General features: G+C 37.0%; 2 protein-coding genes across 13 annotated transcripts in view; one reads left to right on the top strand and one right to left on the bottom strand.

Moving 5' to 3' along the window:
* The window catches only part of LOC123536344 (uncharacterized), a 377,622-nt gene that overhangs the window by 109,299 nt on the left and 251,946 nt on the right, over positions 1 to 16,377 (bottom strand). The window lies entirely within an intron of this gene.
* The window catches only part of LOC123536346 (lipoxygenase homology domain-containing protein 1-like), a 124,778-nt gene that overhangs the window by 75,015 nt on the left and 33,386 nt on the right, over positions 1 to 16,377 (top strand). For all 11 annotated transcript variants that reach the window (XM_053528483.1, XM_053528476.1, XM_053528480.1 and 8 more), the window contains 6 exons: positions 334 to 720; positions 6,544 to 6,791; positions 8,404 to 8,539; positions 9,221 to 9,372; positions 9,593 to 9,750; positions 15,987 to 16,060. In XM_053528483.1, coding sequence (XP_053384458.1) covers positions 334 to 720; positions 6,544 to 6,791; positions 8,404 to 8,539; positions 9,221 to 9,372; positions 9,593 to 9,750; positions 15,987 to 16,060 — 1,155 coding nt within the window. The remainder of the gene's footprint in view (positions 1 to 333; positions 721 to 6,543; positions 6,792 to 8,403; positions 8,540 to 9,220; positions 9,373 to 9,592; positions 9,751 to 15,986; positions 16,061 to 16,377) is intronic.

Genomic DNA, 16,377 nt, shown 5'->3' with positions numbered 1-16,377 from the left:
TAAATTATATGACCAATTTCATATTGTAAAGTTATGAAACAGTCAACAGAAGTGTAGTAAAACATAACCGCAAAGTGCATATGAAATATATGTGCATAGTTTAGGGTTTATGTATAGACGCTCATCAAAACTAGATGCATAAAAGCATCCTTAAAATGATATGATTGTATATGTTTCTTTACCGCGTTCTACAGTATTTTTATTTTATTATTTACAAAAGCCTCCCATATGTTTACATTCCATGGATGGTTTGGTCAGACACCAAAATAATTCATGTCTTAGAAGATTTTGATTGGTTTTGTTCGAGATACCAGACTGCTTCCTGTCTTGCAGGTTTTCCTTATGTGATCAGTGTTGTCACGGGAGACAGACAGAATGCTGGCACTGACGCCAACGTCTTTGTTGTCCTTCACAATGGGAAAAAGAAGTTGGACAGTGGAAAAGTGTGGTTATCAGATGGCAAATTCAAACGCGGGATGACCCAGATTTTCCATATCAACCTACAAGTGATGCTGAGCCCTCTAACTAGTTTAGAAATTGGGCACGATGACAGCGGGGCGGCTCCTGGCTGGCACTGTGACCAGGTCATTGTGTACTGCCCAAATACAGGAATTGAACAATATTTTCCTTGTCATAAATGGTTTTCAACGTCAGAGGGTGATGGTCTCATACAAAGGACATTGTATGAAAATACAGGCCTGAGGAAAAAGAAAGATAAAAGTAAGTCTGTTAAAACATTAGAAAACTAATTTCTATAATTATATATTATGCTAGGTTTTGATACACACAAAAGAAATCAGTTAAGTTTCAAAGGCAGGAAACAGAAGCCTTCTACGATAATCACAGAAAACTTAATTAAATTGACAGAATGAACAGATAAAAAAGTATGGTAAAATATAGTTCAGCATGCATTACCTTAAGTGTTCTTCACTTTTTTCAATCAAATATCATGCTTTCTTAATCTTGTATATCTTAAAGACATTAAACTTTTAAAATTGTTTGATAAACCTTAGTTTTGATCACAGATAAAATAGTGTGTGGGAATCATCAAAAAACATACTGCACTTTTACCAAACACAGAGCAAACGTTGTTGAGAATTTTTTTTTCTACAAAATAGAATAGAATATATATTATCAGACAGATATTGGCCATTATTAGCATTTATAAAGCAAATATATATGCAACTGAACCAAATGGCATAACAGAACTAAGGCCTGATTTCAACTGATATAAAAGGAATTAACTAAACATTAAACATAATTGAGCCGTATCATGACAAAACCAACATAGTGCAATTGCATCCAGCATGGATCCAGACCAACCTGCGCATCCGCCCAGTCTGGTCAGGGTCCATGCTGTTCGCTAACGGTTTCTCTAATTGCAATAGGCTTTGAAAGCAAACAGCATGGATACTGACCAGACTGGGCGGATGCGCAGGTTGGTCTGGATCCATGCTGGTGCAATTGCACTATGTTGGTTTTGTCATGGTGCGGCTCAATTATGTACATTTATCAATAAAAGATAGAAAATGCCCGTCTTTCACTAGAAATATTTAAATCCACACTAAGCACATCCAGCTAAGCCAAATGATTGAGGTACACAAATGCTATAAGGTTAGAGCAGAATGAATAGACAATAACTATTCATTATGTATGTTGTTGCCAATTTCATTTTAGTTAAAATTGAGATAGCAGATCTTGAACTTTGGATGTTTAATATGCAAGTATTTTGTTGGCGCTGTAACAATTTACAAGGTTATACCATTTTTTCTAACCAGGTTAGGGCTGAGTAGCTGTTTGAAAAGTGTTTTGATAGTGAAAGACTTTCCTGAATGAATTGTACATCCCAAGATATTGGTACTTTACTCCTCTAGAAGGCTTCTAGACACTCTGGCTTATAACCATACTTTTTTAATCCCTGTCATTGCTCCATCTACTGTTCTTGACATAGTAAAAGTTTGCTGGTAAAACAGGTTTCTGTTATGGTGTCAATGGCTGTTCTTGACAAAGGCAAATTTTCTTTTCTGACTTCAATGGCTGTTCTTGACACAAACAAGGTTTATTGGGCATAGTGATTTCTGGTTATGGTGTCACTGGCTGTTCTTGATGCTTTGAATAGATGTTTCTTTTCTGACTTAAGTGGCTGGTCTTGACATGGGCAAGGTTATTGGTCAAAGTGATTTCTGTCATGGCTTCAGTGGTTGTTCTTGACAAAGACAAGATTTATTGGTCATAGAGGTTTCTGTCCTGACTTCAGTGGCTGTTCTTGACATAGACCAGGTTTATTGGGCATAGTGATTTCTGTCCTGACTGCAGTGGCTGTTCTTGACAAAGACTAGGGTTATTGGGCATAGTGATTTCTATCCTTACTGCAGTGGCTGTTCTTGACATAAACAAGGTTTATTGGGCATAATGATTTCTGTCCTGACTGCAGTGGCAGTTCTTGACATGGACAAGGTTTATTGGGCATGTTGATTTCTATCATGGCTTCAGCAGCTGTTCTTGACATAGACAAGGGTTATTGGGCATAGTGATTTCTGTCCTGACTGCAGTGGCTGTTCTTGACATGGACAAGGGTTATTGGGCATAGTGATTTCTGTCCTGACTGCAGTGGCTGTTCTTGACATGGACAAGGTTTATTGGGCATATTGATTTCTGTCCTGACTGCAGCGGCTGTTCTTGACATGGACAAGGGTTATTGGGCATAGTGATTTCTGTCCTTACTGCAGCGGCTGTTCTTGACATAGACGAGGGTTATTGGGCATAGTGATTTCTGTCCTGACTGCAGTGGCTGTTCTTGACATAGACAAGGGTAATTGGGCATTGTGATTTCTGTCCTGACTGCAGTGACTGTTCTTGATATGGATAAGGTTTATTGGGCATAGTGATTTCTGTCCTGACTGCAGTGGCTGTTCTTGACATCGACAAGGGTTATTGGACATAGTGATTTCTGTCCTGACTGCAGTGGCTGTTCTTGACATAGACAAGGTTTATTGGGCATAGTGATTTCTGTCCTGACTGCAGCGGCTGTTCTTGACATGGACAAGGGTTATTGGGCATAGTGATTTCTGTCCTTACTGCAGTGGCTGTTCTTGACATAGACAAGGGTTATTGGGCATAGTGATTTCTGTCCTGACTACAGTGGCTGTTCTTGACATAGACAAGATTTATTGGGCATAGTGATTTCTGTCCTGACTGCAGTGACTGTTCTTGACATGGATAAGGTTTATTGGGCATAGTGATTTCTTCTGACTGCAGTGGCTGTTCTTGACATAGACAAGGGTTATTGGACATAGTGATTTCTGTCCTGACTGCAGTGGCTGTTTTTGACATAGACAAGGTTAATTGGGCAAAGTGATTTCTGTCCTGACTGAAGTGGCTGTTCCTGACATAGACAAGGGTAATTTTGCATAGTAATTACTGTCCTGACTGCAGTGGCTGTTCTTGACATAGACAAGGGTTTATTGGGCATAGTGATTTCTGTCCTGACTGCAGTGGCTGTTCTTGACATGGACAAGGTTTAATGGGCATAGTTATTTCTGTCCTGACTGCAGTGGCTGTTCTTGACATGTACAAGGGGTTTTCTGTCCTGACTGCAGTGTTTGTTCTTGACATAGGCCAGGTTGATTGGGCTTAGTGATTTTTGTCCTGGCTGCAGTGGCTGTTCTTGACATAGACAAGGTTTATTGGGCATAGTGAATTCTGTCCTGTCTGCAGTGGCTGTTCTTGACTAAGACAAGGTTTGTTTGGGCATAAAGGTTTCTGTCATGGCATCAGTGGCTTTTCTTGACATAGACAAGGTTTATTGGACATAGTGATTTCTGTCCTTACTGCAGTGGCTGTTCTTGACATAGACAAGGTTTATTGGGGATAGTGATTTCTGTCCTGACGGCAGTGGCAGTTCTTGACATGGACAAGGTTTCTTGGGCATGTTGATTTCTATCATGGCCTCAGCGGCTGTTCTTGACATAGACAAGGTTAATTGGGCATAGTGATTTCTGTCCTGACTGCAGTGGCCATTCTTGACATGGACAAGGTTTATTGGACATAGTGATTTCTGTCCTTACTGCAATGGCTGTTCTTGACATAGACAAGGTTTATTGGGCATAGTGATTTCTGTCCTGACTGCAGTGGCAATTCTTGACATGGACAAGGTTTATTGGGCATGTTGATTTCTATCATGGCCTCAGCGGCTGTTCTTGACATAGACAAGGTTAATTGGGCATAGTGATTTCTGTCCTGACTGCAGTGGCTGTTGTTGACATGGACAAGGTTTATTGGGCATAGTGATTTCTGTCCTGACTGCAGTGGCTGTTCTTGACATGGACAAGAGTTATTGGGCATAGTGATTTCTGTCCTGACTGCAGTGGCTGCTCTTGGCATAGACAAGAGTTATTGGGCATAGTGATTTCTGTCCTGACTGCAGTGGCTGCTCTTGGCATAGACAAGGGTTATTGGGCATTGTGATATCTGTCCTGACGGCAGTGGCAGTTCTTGACATGGACAAGGTTTATTGGGCATAGTGATTTCTGTCCTGACTGCAGTGGCTGTTCTTGACATGGACAAGGTTTATTGGGCATAGTGATTTCTGTCCTGACTGCAGTGGCTGTTCTTGACATAGACAAGAGTTATTGGGCATAGTGATTTCTGTCCTGACTGCAGTGGCTGCTCTTGGCATAGACAAGGGTTATTGGGCATTGTGATATCTGTCCTGACTGCAGTGGCTGTTCTTGACATAGACAAGGGTAATTGGGCATAATGAGTTCTGTCCTGACTGCAGTGGCTGTTCTTGATATAGACAAGGTTTATTGGGCATAGTGATTTCTATCCTGTCTGCAGTGACTGTTCTTGACTAAGACAAGGTTTGTTTGGGTATAGAGGTTTCTGTCATGGCGTCAGTGGCTTTTCTTGACATAGACAAGGTTTATTGGACATAGTGATTTCTGTCCTGTCTTCAGTGGCTGTTCTTGACTAAGACAAGGTTTGTTTGGGCATAGAGGTTTCTGTCATGGTGTCAGTGGCTTTTCTTGACAAAGACAAGGTTTATTGGACGTAGTGATTTCTGTCCTGTCTGCAGTGGCTGGTCTTGACAAAGACCAAGTTTATTGAGCATAGTGATTTCTGTCCTGTCTGCAGTAGCTGCTTTTGACAAAGACAAGGTTTTTTTTGGCATAGAGGTTGCTGTCATGGCTTAACGGCTGTTCTTGACATGAACAAGGTTTATTGAGCATAGTGATTTCTGTCATATGGCTTCTCTGGCTGTTTTTGACATAGACAAGGTTTATTTAGAATAAAGGTTTCTGTTATTGCTTCAGTGGTTATTCCTGTCATAAACAAGGTTGATTTAGCAAAATGGTTTCTGTCATGGCTTCAGTGACTGTTTTTTGACATAGACAAGGTTGATTAAGTATAAAGGTTTCTGTCATGGCTTCAGTGGCTGTTTTTTGACATAGACAAGGTTGATTAAATATAAAGGTTTCTGTCATGGCTTCAGTGGCTGTTTTTTGACATAGACAAGGTTGATTAAGTATAAAGGTTTCTATCATTGCTTCAGTGGCTATTCCTGTCATAGACAAGGTTGATTAAGTATAAAGGTTTCTGTCATAACTTCTATGGCTGTTCATGGTATAGAAAAGATTGACTGAACACAAAGATTCATTAATCTTGGAAAGTTTTATTTGTCACTTTTTATTTAAAAAAAAGTGTTTATCATAAACCTTCTTGTCTGTCATAAGGTTATAACACACTAAATATTTGTTGTTCTTTATTCTATATAAAACTGACCTATTTCCAATGGCCGCAGCACACATCAGGACCAATTTTAAATGTCTGTAACCTACATTTTCTTGAAGAATATTGTCAGTGCTAAATAAAAATCAAAAGAAAAGTGGGTTTGATGCAAGAAAAATAATTTCAGTCAGACACACAAACTGCAAAATCAGCTAAAAAATGAGATCCCAAATTATACTGGTGGTATATGATCTAAATTTCCATGAAAAATTTTGTCATGACTTGTTATTTCATTATGAAAATGCTACCTACATGTCAAGCATAGATCTGTCATGTGATTTTAGCAAAAAAAATTGCAAAGAAAGTAAGGAAAATAGCTCTATATACAGAGCAAAAAAACTGAGGACTATTTGTATCCGCAATTATGCGACTACCATTTTTTTTCGCGCCATTTTTCTATTTAGTGTCTGTATGCCATAAGAGACCATACTGGGGAACCATCAGAAAACCTCACCTGATAAGGGAGTTATGTAACACAGTCACAATAAACACTTAACCAGTCTTTATTAGATAGTCCAAACAGAGAAACAATTAATTGATAATGCAGGGAGTTATACACTTGGGGATCCTAAGGTTAATCAGAAAGATAGACAGACATTGGGATAATAAACATGTTTTGCATGAAAAGATGTAGTATGATTTTACATGCGTGCAGATGGATTCCAGGAAACTACCCGTTATGTAGGAAATGTTGCACATCTTTTTATATTGTTTATGTCTTAATTATTAATTCTTAATTACCTTTCTCAACAGAAAATACATGGAATGTTTTGGTGAGGACAAGTGACGTAAAGAATGCAGGAACAGATGCAAATGTTGGCATTTGTCTGTATGGCAAAAAAGGCAAGTCTGATGAAATCATCCTTGACAACAAGGGAGATAACTTTGAGAAAGGTCAAATGGATCATTTTAAGGTCAATATAGAAGAAGTTGGGACTCCTTACAAACTGAGAGTGTACCATGACAACACTGGAAGGGCAGCTGGCTGGCATCTTGAGAAGGTATCAAAAAATCTTCACTTTATTTCTTCGGTGAAGTAGGCAGGTAATTATAGTATATGATAACATAATAACTTTTATCAAGATCGACTAGAATTCATTTGTTATAAACTCATCAGAAGAAGTTAACTGTTGGCTCAGTGCAAAAAGTGTTTAATTGCATTAACATAGAAGGAAAAAACACTTTTTGTGAAAACCTTTATCAATCAAATATACTAGGGGTGATTTTATGTTAGCAAAACAAGATAATATAGTTACAGTTTTAGGCTAACTGGCTATAATCACATACTGAAATAGTCTGGATTATTCCTCACTAACAACTGACTATCATAGATTCTGACTAGTCTAGTACAAAAATCCTTTCATTTATTATGCCCCCAGATACAAAGAATATGGGGGCTATATTGGAGTCACCAATATCTGTTGGTTTGTCCATCCATAGTGTCCTCTCCATATTTCTTAACCACAGGGAATATTTTTAAAGCTAACATCAATTTGTAAGAGAAACTGCATTAAGTACTACCCAGGTCACTAGTTTAAAGGTCAAGGTCATCCTGGGAGGTCATAGGTCAAGTAGCTTAACTTTGTGTCTGCTCCATATTGTCTTTACCACTTGGAAGATTATCATAAATTCACATCAGTCGTTTACCTCACGAAGATGACTGGCAGAATGCACAATCCAGCTGACAAGGTCCAAGGTCAGAATCATGTTGAAGGTCAAAGGTCAAGTAGCTTAATATCATGTCTGCTGCATATCATCTGAACCACTAGAATAAATTTCATAAACTTTACACAATTGTTTACCTCATCTAGATGACATGCAGAGTGCACAGTCCTGGTCATAAGATCCAAAGTCAAGGTCACAAAGGTCAAAGATCAAATATCATAAAATTGTGATTTTCACCATATATTCTTAACCACTGGTAGGATTTTCATAAAACTAGCATCAGAGGTTAACCTCGTCAAGGCAACATGCAGAGTGCACAGCCCAGTATCTACATGCCTCGTTGCTACTGGAGATTATTTCGTAATCACAGGTTACATATCAGTTTAGAATTAGCATAAGTAATTATTTGCGAAAAAATGTCTTTGAAGATACAAAAATCAAACATCCCAATGATACTTAAACCATTTCATAGATAATGCCAAAATAAAGCGGTTATTTTTCTTGCTTGGAAACTGGATCAGTTTTGCATAAGGGGCCTCTGTGGCAAAGTGGTTAATGTCGCCGACTTTAAATCACTTGCTCCTCACTGATGTGAGTTCGAGCCATGCTTGAGGTGTTGAATTTTTCATGTTAGGAAGCCATCCAGCTGACCTATGGAAGGTTGGTGGTTCAATCCTGTTGCAGGCTTGTGATGTTATAATTCACGGATAGGCATCTGGGGTCTTCCTCCCACCAAAAGCTGGAAAGTCGCCATATAATGTATAATTGTGTTGGTGTGACGTTAAACCCAACTACAGCAATAACAACAAAAAACAGTCTAGAATTGGTTCTCAGCCATTATGGTGTACACCATTCTGAGATTTATGTCCTCAAAATGGCCCCAGATTGGATCTTGTTTATTTAAAGATTTTTTAAAACTATCTAATGCCATTGAAAACATTATTTCAGATTGAATTGGAGATGTTGGGATCAGGTGACAGATACTCTTTTGTTTGTAACCGTTGGTTGGCAGAAGATGAGGAAGATAGAAGCACCGTGCGTGAGATTCCTGCTAAAGGCCCTGGCATTAAAAACCCTCTCCCATGTAAGTAATAGTCCCAACAGTGATATTACATTGTGTAACACACTCGGTCGCTTTTACAAGATCATGAACACTCTTTATATACTTGGTATAATATGTGTTTAAATATTCCACAAATATTTTATGTTAATTGGTTAAGAGTGTTTAACAGTATCAAATTGATGAAATTGTTTACATTGAAATTGAAACTGTTTAATCATTTAGAAAAATTATAAAATTGTCTGGAAAACAAGACAATAAAACCTTTCATTATGTTTTATTGTGGTTATATTTTAGGTAATATTCTAGCAATGTTCCCTCCGGCAAGGTATTAAGTTATGGTAAATTAGATTAATTAGCAACATACCAAAAAATAATTATAATAAAAAGAAGTTTTTACACATAAAATGATATTAAAATTTATCTTAAAACCAATAAAACATTTGAAAAGTTTCATGTTTAGAATTAAACATTTGTGATATTTCTAGATAATGACAGCAGGGGTGTAAATGTTTGTGGACTGTTCAACCTAGAGGTTATTGGTTTGAGCCCAGCTAGGTTCACGGCTGCACCTTCTCTAGTGAATAAATTCTGATTCTTTCAGGAGGAAGACTCGAAAGTGGTTCTGAAAAGTTTTCATTAAATAAATTTAATGATTATGAACTTATTGTTTTAATTAGACATGAGAATGTTTGTGTGTTGCAGTGGACAAATACCTGGTTCAAGTCTATACAGGCTCTCGCAGTATGGCTGGAACAGACGCCAATGTTTACATCAATATTTTCGGAGAGAGGGGTGACACTGGTGTAAGGGCTCTCAGGAAGTCACAAAATGTAAACAAGTTTGAAAAGGGAAAGGTTTGTATTTTCTGGTTTTAAGTATCTTGAAAAATATTAACTGTCATTTGTATTTATTGAAACTAGATTTTATGCTCATATTAACAGAGGAACTCTATGTACATTACATATCACCAGTGTAGAATGCACAATCTTATGTTCCTTCTTTGTCATAACAAGCAGAGTATAGTTTGTTAAACACTTCTGCTGAAAGTGCTGTTTTTTCTCTTTGATCATTCAGATGGATGAATTTGAGATAGAAGCTGTTTCAGTCCTGAAACTGACCAAGATCAGAATAGGGCATGATGGGAAAGGTATTGGAGCTGGCTGGTTCCTTGATAAGGTGGTTGTGAAACAGGTCGGCGAGAAGAAATATGATCAGGAATTTGTTTGTCAGAGGTGCGATATAATTTAACTAGACATGTTTTCTTAGTACACTGGGACCCTGTTATAACGCTGTTGTCGGGGTCCAAGGTTCGAGACCCGCGGATCTAGCGGGGTTAAATTTATAACGCGGGTTGATTGTATCAGCGGTATATGCAATACCCCACCCACCAGTAATGTTTTAGGCGTATTTTGGATGCTTTTTTATGTAAATAAGAATCGTATAAACGGGACATTTATTTACCTATGCTACTGAAAAATACATTAAAAGAATTAAAACACTGTGTCATCTTCTCATTTTGTCGTGATTCTAAAAGAAAGTTGGAATTGTGTATCCCGGAAGTAAACATATATAACGCTGTGTGAGGAGTGCGCGGTCGTGAGAATTACATATGCAATGCAATTGCACTGGGGGTTTATGTAACTAAAAGAAGAACGCAGACAGTCTTAAAAAATTTAATTTTGAATACATGAAGAAAATCGATAAATAAGATAGAAATTTTTTAAATCACCGTCGTTAATATACAATATTAAAAAGGGAGAACATTCTCAATATGGCTTTCAGTGCGTTGAATCTTCGTTAATTCCGATGAACTGAGTGTGATGATTACGAAAAACGGCTGCATTTTATTACAAAACTGGGCCTGTTGTTCGATTTTTATCCACTCAAGTGTTCATGTCATTCGCTTAATTGGTGCAAACTTAACGGTTTGATAGTTGACTGACCGCTTACACGCTTGTTATGCAAACAATCTAATTTTGACACGGTACTGATTGCCTAATTGTCACATGTCTACATGTATTCAAACTTTAACAAAGGCGATACACAAACAAGTAAGCTAGCAGACAATTATTGATTTTTGTCACAGTTGTCATGGCAAAGGTGTTAATGTACAAAGGTACATGTAGTTTTAACTCTGGTTATGATCAAATTAAATAACATCCGCGGACTCGTTTTTTTTTACCCCCGAAAATTCCGGGTCCAAGAGCCTACCGCGTTATAATGAGGACCGCGGTATATCGAGTAGCGTTATAACGGGTTTCAAGTGTAGTTGTAGGATTTTCAGATTTTCTTTGAAATGTAATACCATTTTAGCTAAAAGGAGAAAAGTGGAACCAATTTAGCTAAAAGGTGAAAAATGGGACCATTTTAGCTAAAAGGTGAAAACTGGAATCATTTTAGCTAATATAAGGAATTGGTGTAGATAATGTAATTTATTTGTGCTCAGGGGTGAGCTATTGTGATCGCTCACCGTCCGGCATCCGTCTGGCATTGCCTGGTGGTCTGCTACCAAGATTGTTCAAATTATGCCCCTTGGATGAAAAGAGGCCCCACCCCGGGGTTCCCAAGTTTTACATAGACTTTTATAGGAATTTTTTTTTTTAAATCTTCTTTCCTGAAACCAGAAGACTTAGGCCAAATTATTACCCAGGGGTGAAAATAGGCCCCACCCCGGGGGTCCCAAGTTTTATAGACTTATATAGGAAAAAACTTTAAAAATCTTCTTGTCTGAAAGTTCAAGGCCTAGGCCTTTGATACTTAGTATGTAGCATTGCCTAATGGTTCTCTAACAAGAATGTTCAAATTATGCCCCTGGGGTGAAAAGAGGCCCCACCCTGGGGGTCACTTGTTTTATGAGTTATATAGGAAAAAAAACTTTTTAAAAAATCTGATCTTATTTCCTAGACTGTTTAATAATAATAACCTGATGACCCCAATTATTTAGGGGGTCACTTGACTTTGACCTTGACTTACTGACCTACTTTTTTGTTTTTTAAGATACAGCCTTGAAATTTGGATGACATATACAGTTTTGCACACCAATCTTAAAACTGACTTTCAGTGACCATGAATGTGACCTACTGACCTAATTTCTTAATATTTTAGCATCAGTTTGACATTTGAAACATGTAGCTGATATTACTCAGGTGAATGATCCAGGGTCGTCATGACCCTCTTGTCTTCATATGCAGTCATGCACAGATTAAATTTAATGATGCTGCTTCAAAGGAGGAAGTAATGATTCCAGTCTTGTTGAATTACACATTGAAAAGACTTCATTATTTCTGCATTAGACTACAGTTAGAAGTTAATGTTTTCAGATATAAAATCTTATGGTTGGGTTTTATGTGTTGTTTTTCCTATTTGATGTCAAGAGGTACTTGATGATATGTTATATATCCTTACTAAATAGTCTATTCAATTTTCTGATACATTAAAGCTACATGCTCATAGATGGGGAGCAAAAAGGGCATATTCTCATTTACAGTTTGTTGTAATCTCCAAAATTTTGAATGGTAGGGCAGACACTTATATTTTACTCTTGTCTGTAGATCTTTCTATCTGAGCAAACAAGAGGACATTTCTTGGGTACTGAGGACAATATGTAACGATAAATTCCCTTCATTCCATACTGCTGATTGGATACTTTCTGTCACTTGTTAGGTACTTTATATTGAAAGAAATATCCGATTATTGTTAGTTTTTAAGAATGTCCTTCCTCGTATAGAGTACCGTAGTTATGTGGCTAGGAGAACAATAGATGACAATAATTCTGTTAATTCCGTTTCCTTTAAATGGCTTAAATTCTTTTATGTGGGTAAAAAGGAAAGGAGTAGCCACACAACTACAGTACCGTGAGAACGTCTTGTCAGTCCCAATTGGTGTCATGCATATCTCCAAAATTATTTGACCCAGTGTCATCAAACCAGACAGGATTGTTATTCAGCTGTGAAGTTGTTTGCCTCGTGTTGTAATTGGGATTCACACAGCCAGGCTAGAGTTATAGCCCTTGCCTTAATCAAAAATACACATAAAATGCTTAGAAGTTTGTGTTGCATATGTCTTAAAAAAATATTTCACCTAAAATCAGGAAACCATGTATAGTGACAGGAAGTGGGGACACCAGTGTCCTATGTGCACACATCTAGTTTTTGATATTCTTTATTGCACAAATGACAAAAAAAAAGGACAAAAAGATGAAAGTTGAGTTTAATATTTTTTAAAAATCCCATGTAACATCCTTTATTTATCATTTAAAATGTTTCTTTGCTCATTTTGAGACGGTATATTTTGTTTTTAGATATCTTGTAAAGTTTTATGTGTCATTAGGATTATAGAATTTATAAGAAGATCCTTTGCAAGCAGGGAATGCATCATAGCTGAATTATAGCAGACTTGGTTTGAGAAGTGATGGAATGTACAACACCCCTCACACCACTAGCACCAGCGTATGCAGAATTCTATCATTGTAAAAATGAATGGACTAAAAAATACCAAAGGACCAGAAAATATAACAATACTGTCAAAAGTCATTTTCATTTTGAAAAATATTGTTTCTATGACCTGATCATTTTCTGTAAAAAGATTCCTCTGCAAAAATTACATAATTTTTACCAGTAGGTGTTAACATGTTTCTCTTCAGGTTAGACATAGTTCAGTTGTAATTTACAGAAGCAAATACTGTTTGTTTTGTAGTCTGGTTATGTATTTTAAGGAGAAATATTTTGTAGATTGGGATTACTGCTGTGATGAAATTGCTGCAAAAATAATTAGCAATATATCTGTATACCAATATAGACTAGTCCTTGTTGGCTAGACCCAGAATTATCTGATATGTTGATAACTTTGTAAATGAAATTATATCTAGAATATGTAGAAATGATGGAAGTAATTTCTTGCCAAATTTTTGCAATTATTTACTTGCTGAGAGGATGTTGAATAAAGGTTAAGTGCAAACATTTTTTCTACAAGTGGAAAATCTACTTGAATTTAACCTGTTAATTATACCCTACTGCCTATAACAAAATGTGTAAAACTGAACACACATTTGTATTTGTCATCAAGTTTAGGTTCTTAATTTCAAATGTTTTTCTTTGAGAGCCTTTCATTTAATAATAACTGCCTTAAAGAAAAATCTTCATATTATGAAATTTTTACTAAGCCTGGATCACATGTAGAGATAGATACCCTTGTCTTTCCCTAGGGATACACCTTGTCTGTAATAGTCATTCTCGCATACCAGAGGTCTACCGTGGTTCCCCGGATGAACCTCTGGCACATTTCGCCGATATTTATGGTTTAGTTACATTACAGGTAAAACGTTTCAGCCAATCAGCGTCGTTTCGCGACAAATCGTAGCGAACCAATCAAAATCGTCCGTGAAAAGCATGACCGCGTCCTTTCAATATTATCGAGGGAATACGATGTCCATTTACGACGATTTTTTTTTATTTCTTGATGTAAATCTCTTAACGTCGAATTACAGGAATAAATCTTTATTTATCACAATCATGGAATACAGCCTTTATCCATCGTAAGCAAGTATCTTGTTTACATATTTTTTGAAGTTTCAATTCCGAGTTCCAAATAATGGCGAACAATGATTGGCTGAAACCACTCCCGATAGTAATTACGAGTGCGCATGCTCACCAAGTTAACGATGGAAATAAATCAGAGGTTCGTCTCGGGATTTTGACGAACCTCTGATGGATGAGAATGGTAATAGTGTGCACTGAAGTAATGCCAATAATAAGGTCATAAACTCTTACATATATAATACTCTATTTTTCATCCCAATTTATAATAACATTTGAAGCCTTGGGCAAGAAAAAAGGGTAGCTTATGGCTAGGGGAGAAGTAAGTGCATGTTGGGAATTAATTATGAACACCTGTTTTGTAGAAAACTGGGTTAAGATTACCATTAAATATGTCTTATAAAATTTATCCCAGGTTATCTTACAGTTTCATTACAAAATTCACTCCTTGATGGGTGTATTTATTATGACTTAGCTGTAAACTATTTTATATAGTGTAAAAAAAGTTAATAAGTATGCCTGCACAAAGGTTCATGTTAGATCACCCACAAATGCCATAAAAACATTTTTTTGAAACAAAACTTTTGCAAAATCTTATAGATAACTAAAGATAGTACCTGATGTATCAAATAATAATAATTGACCAAAAAAATGTATGCCTGTGTATTATTCAGCAAATTCATCTATTTTCCATTTGCACAAAAGTAAATAAGGCATAATCAAATATTTGAACACTAGTGAGTTAAGTGAAAGGAGATAGGGTGACGTGTCAATAACTTGGAGATAGTGTGACCTGTCCATAAGTTTGAGATACAGTGACCTATTGATAATTTGGAGATAGTGTGACCTGTCCATAAGTTGAAGATAGAGTGACCTATTGATAACTTGGAGATAGTGTGACCTGTCCATAAGTTGGAGATAGAGTGACCTATTGATAACTTGGAGATAGGGTGACTTGTCCATAAGTTGGAGATAGAGTGACTTATTGATAACTTGGAGATAGTGTGACTTGTCCATAACTTGGAGATAGAGTGACCTATTGATAACTTGGAGATAGTGTGACCTGTCCATAAGTTGGAGATAGAGTGACCTATTGATAACTTGGAGATAGGGTGACCTGTCCATAAGTTGGAGATAGGGTGACTTGTTCATAACTTGGAAATAGGGTGACTTGTCACTAACTTGGAGATATGGTGACTTGTCCCTGACTTGGAGATAAGGTGACCTGTTCATGCATAACTTGGAGATAGGATGACTTGTCCATAACTTGGAGATAGAGTGACCTGTCCATAACTTTGAGATAGGGTGACTTGTCCATAACTTGGAGATAGTGTGACTTGTCCATAACTTGAAGATAGTGTGACCTGTTCATGCATAACTTGGAGATAGTGTGACCTGTCCATTACTTAGAGATAGAGTAACCTGTCAATAGCTTGGACATACAGTGGCCTGTCCATAACTTGGAGAAAGGGTGACCTGTCCATAACTTTGAGATAGGATGACCTGTGCATAACTTGGAGAAAGTGTGACCTGTCCATAACTTGGAGATAGGGTGACTTGTCCATAACTTGGAGATGGAATGACCTGTCCATGCATAACTTGGAGATAGAGTGACCTGTCCATAACTTAGAGATAGGGTGACTTGTCCATAACTTGGAGATAGAGTGACCTGTCCATATCTTTGAGATAGGCTGAACTATCCATAACAAAGTTACATGTAGTACTTTAAACAAAAAACAGGACTATACAAAGGTTATAAAACTTAGTCTGAAATCCAGTTTCAGATCTACAACGTTTGATTGATAAGCATCTTCATTGGTGGCTTTTTGAGGACAGTTTTGTATCTCTTAGTCATGGCATGGATGCATTGTTGGATTGGTTTCCTAATGCAGTTTTAAAAATTGGAACCTAAAATAAGCTCCTTAATATTTCAGATGGCTTGCTGAAGATCAAGATGATGGGTTGATAGAAAGGGAGATTACTGCATCAGGAGCTCAAATGCTTTCAAGTGAGTCACCACCCATAATATGTGAATATATAATCAGCACTGTACAGATGCAAATATCTTACTTCTTATTGCACAGTTTTAGACTATATTGCAGTGCATTATCAGTTTATTGATTTTAAAGTTTTTGTAACATATTTACATAAAATGCAATACTTAAACTGATTATACTAGAGACGAGTTGTTCCGTTGGTGAGGACTTTCACTCAAATTGCAGATGAAATAATCAAACAAAAGTTTGTCATATCCATTTGTTGTCTTCTCTAATACTTAATTGCACTTTGGCTGTAGTGATAAACTTCTAGTCTTTTTATTTATGA

Source organism: Mercenaria mercenaria, chromosome 17, assembly GCF_021730395.1.
Source record: "Mercenaria mercenaria strain notata chromosome 17, MADL_Memer_1, whole genome shotgun sequence".
NCBI classification, from domain to species: Eukaryota; Metazoa; Mollusca; class Bivalvia; order Venerida; family Veneridae; genus Mercenaria; species Mercenaria mercenaria.
Note: the sequence above shows the minus strand (reverse complement) of the source record. Positions and strands in the feature narration are given on the sequence as shown.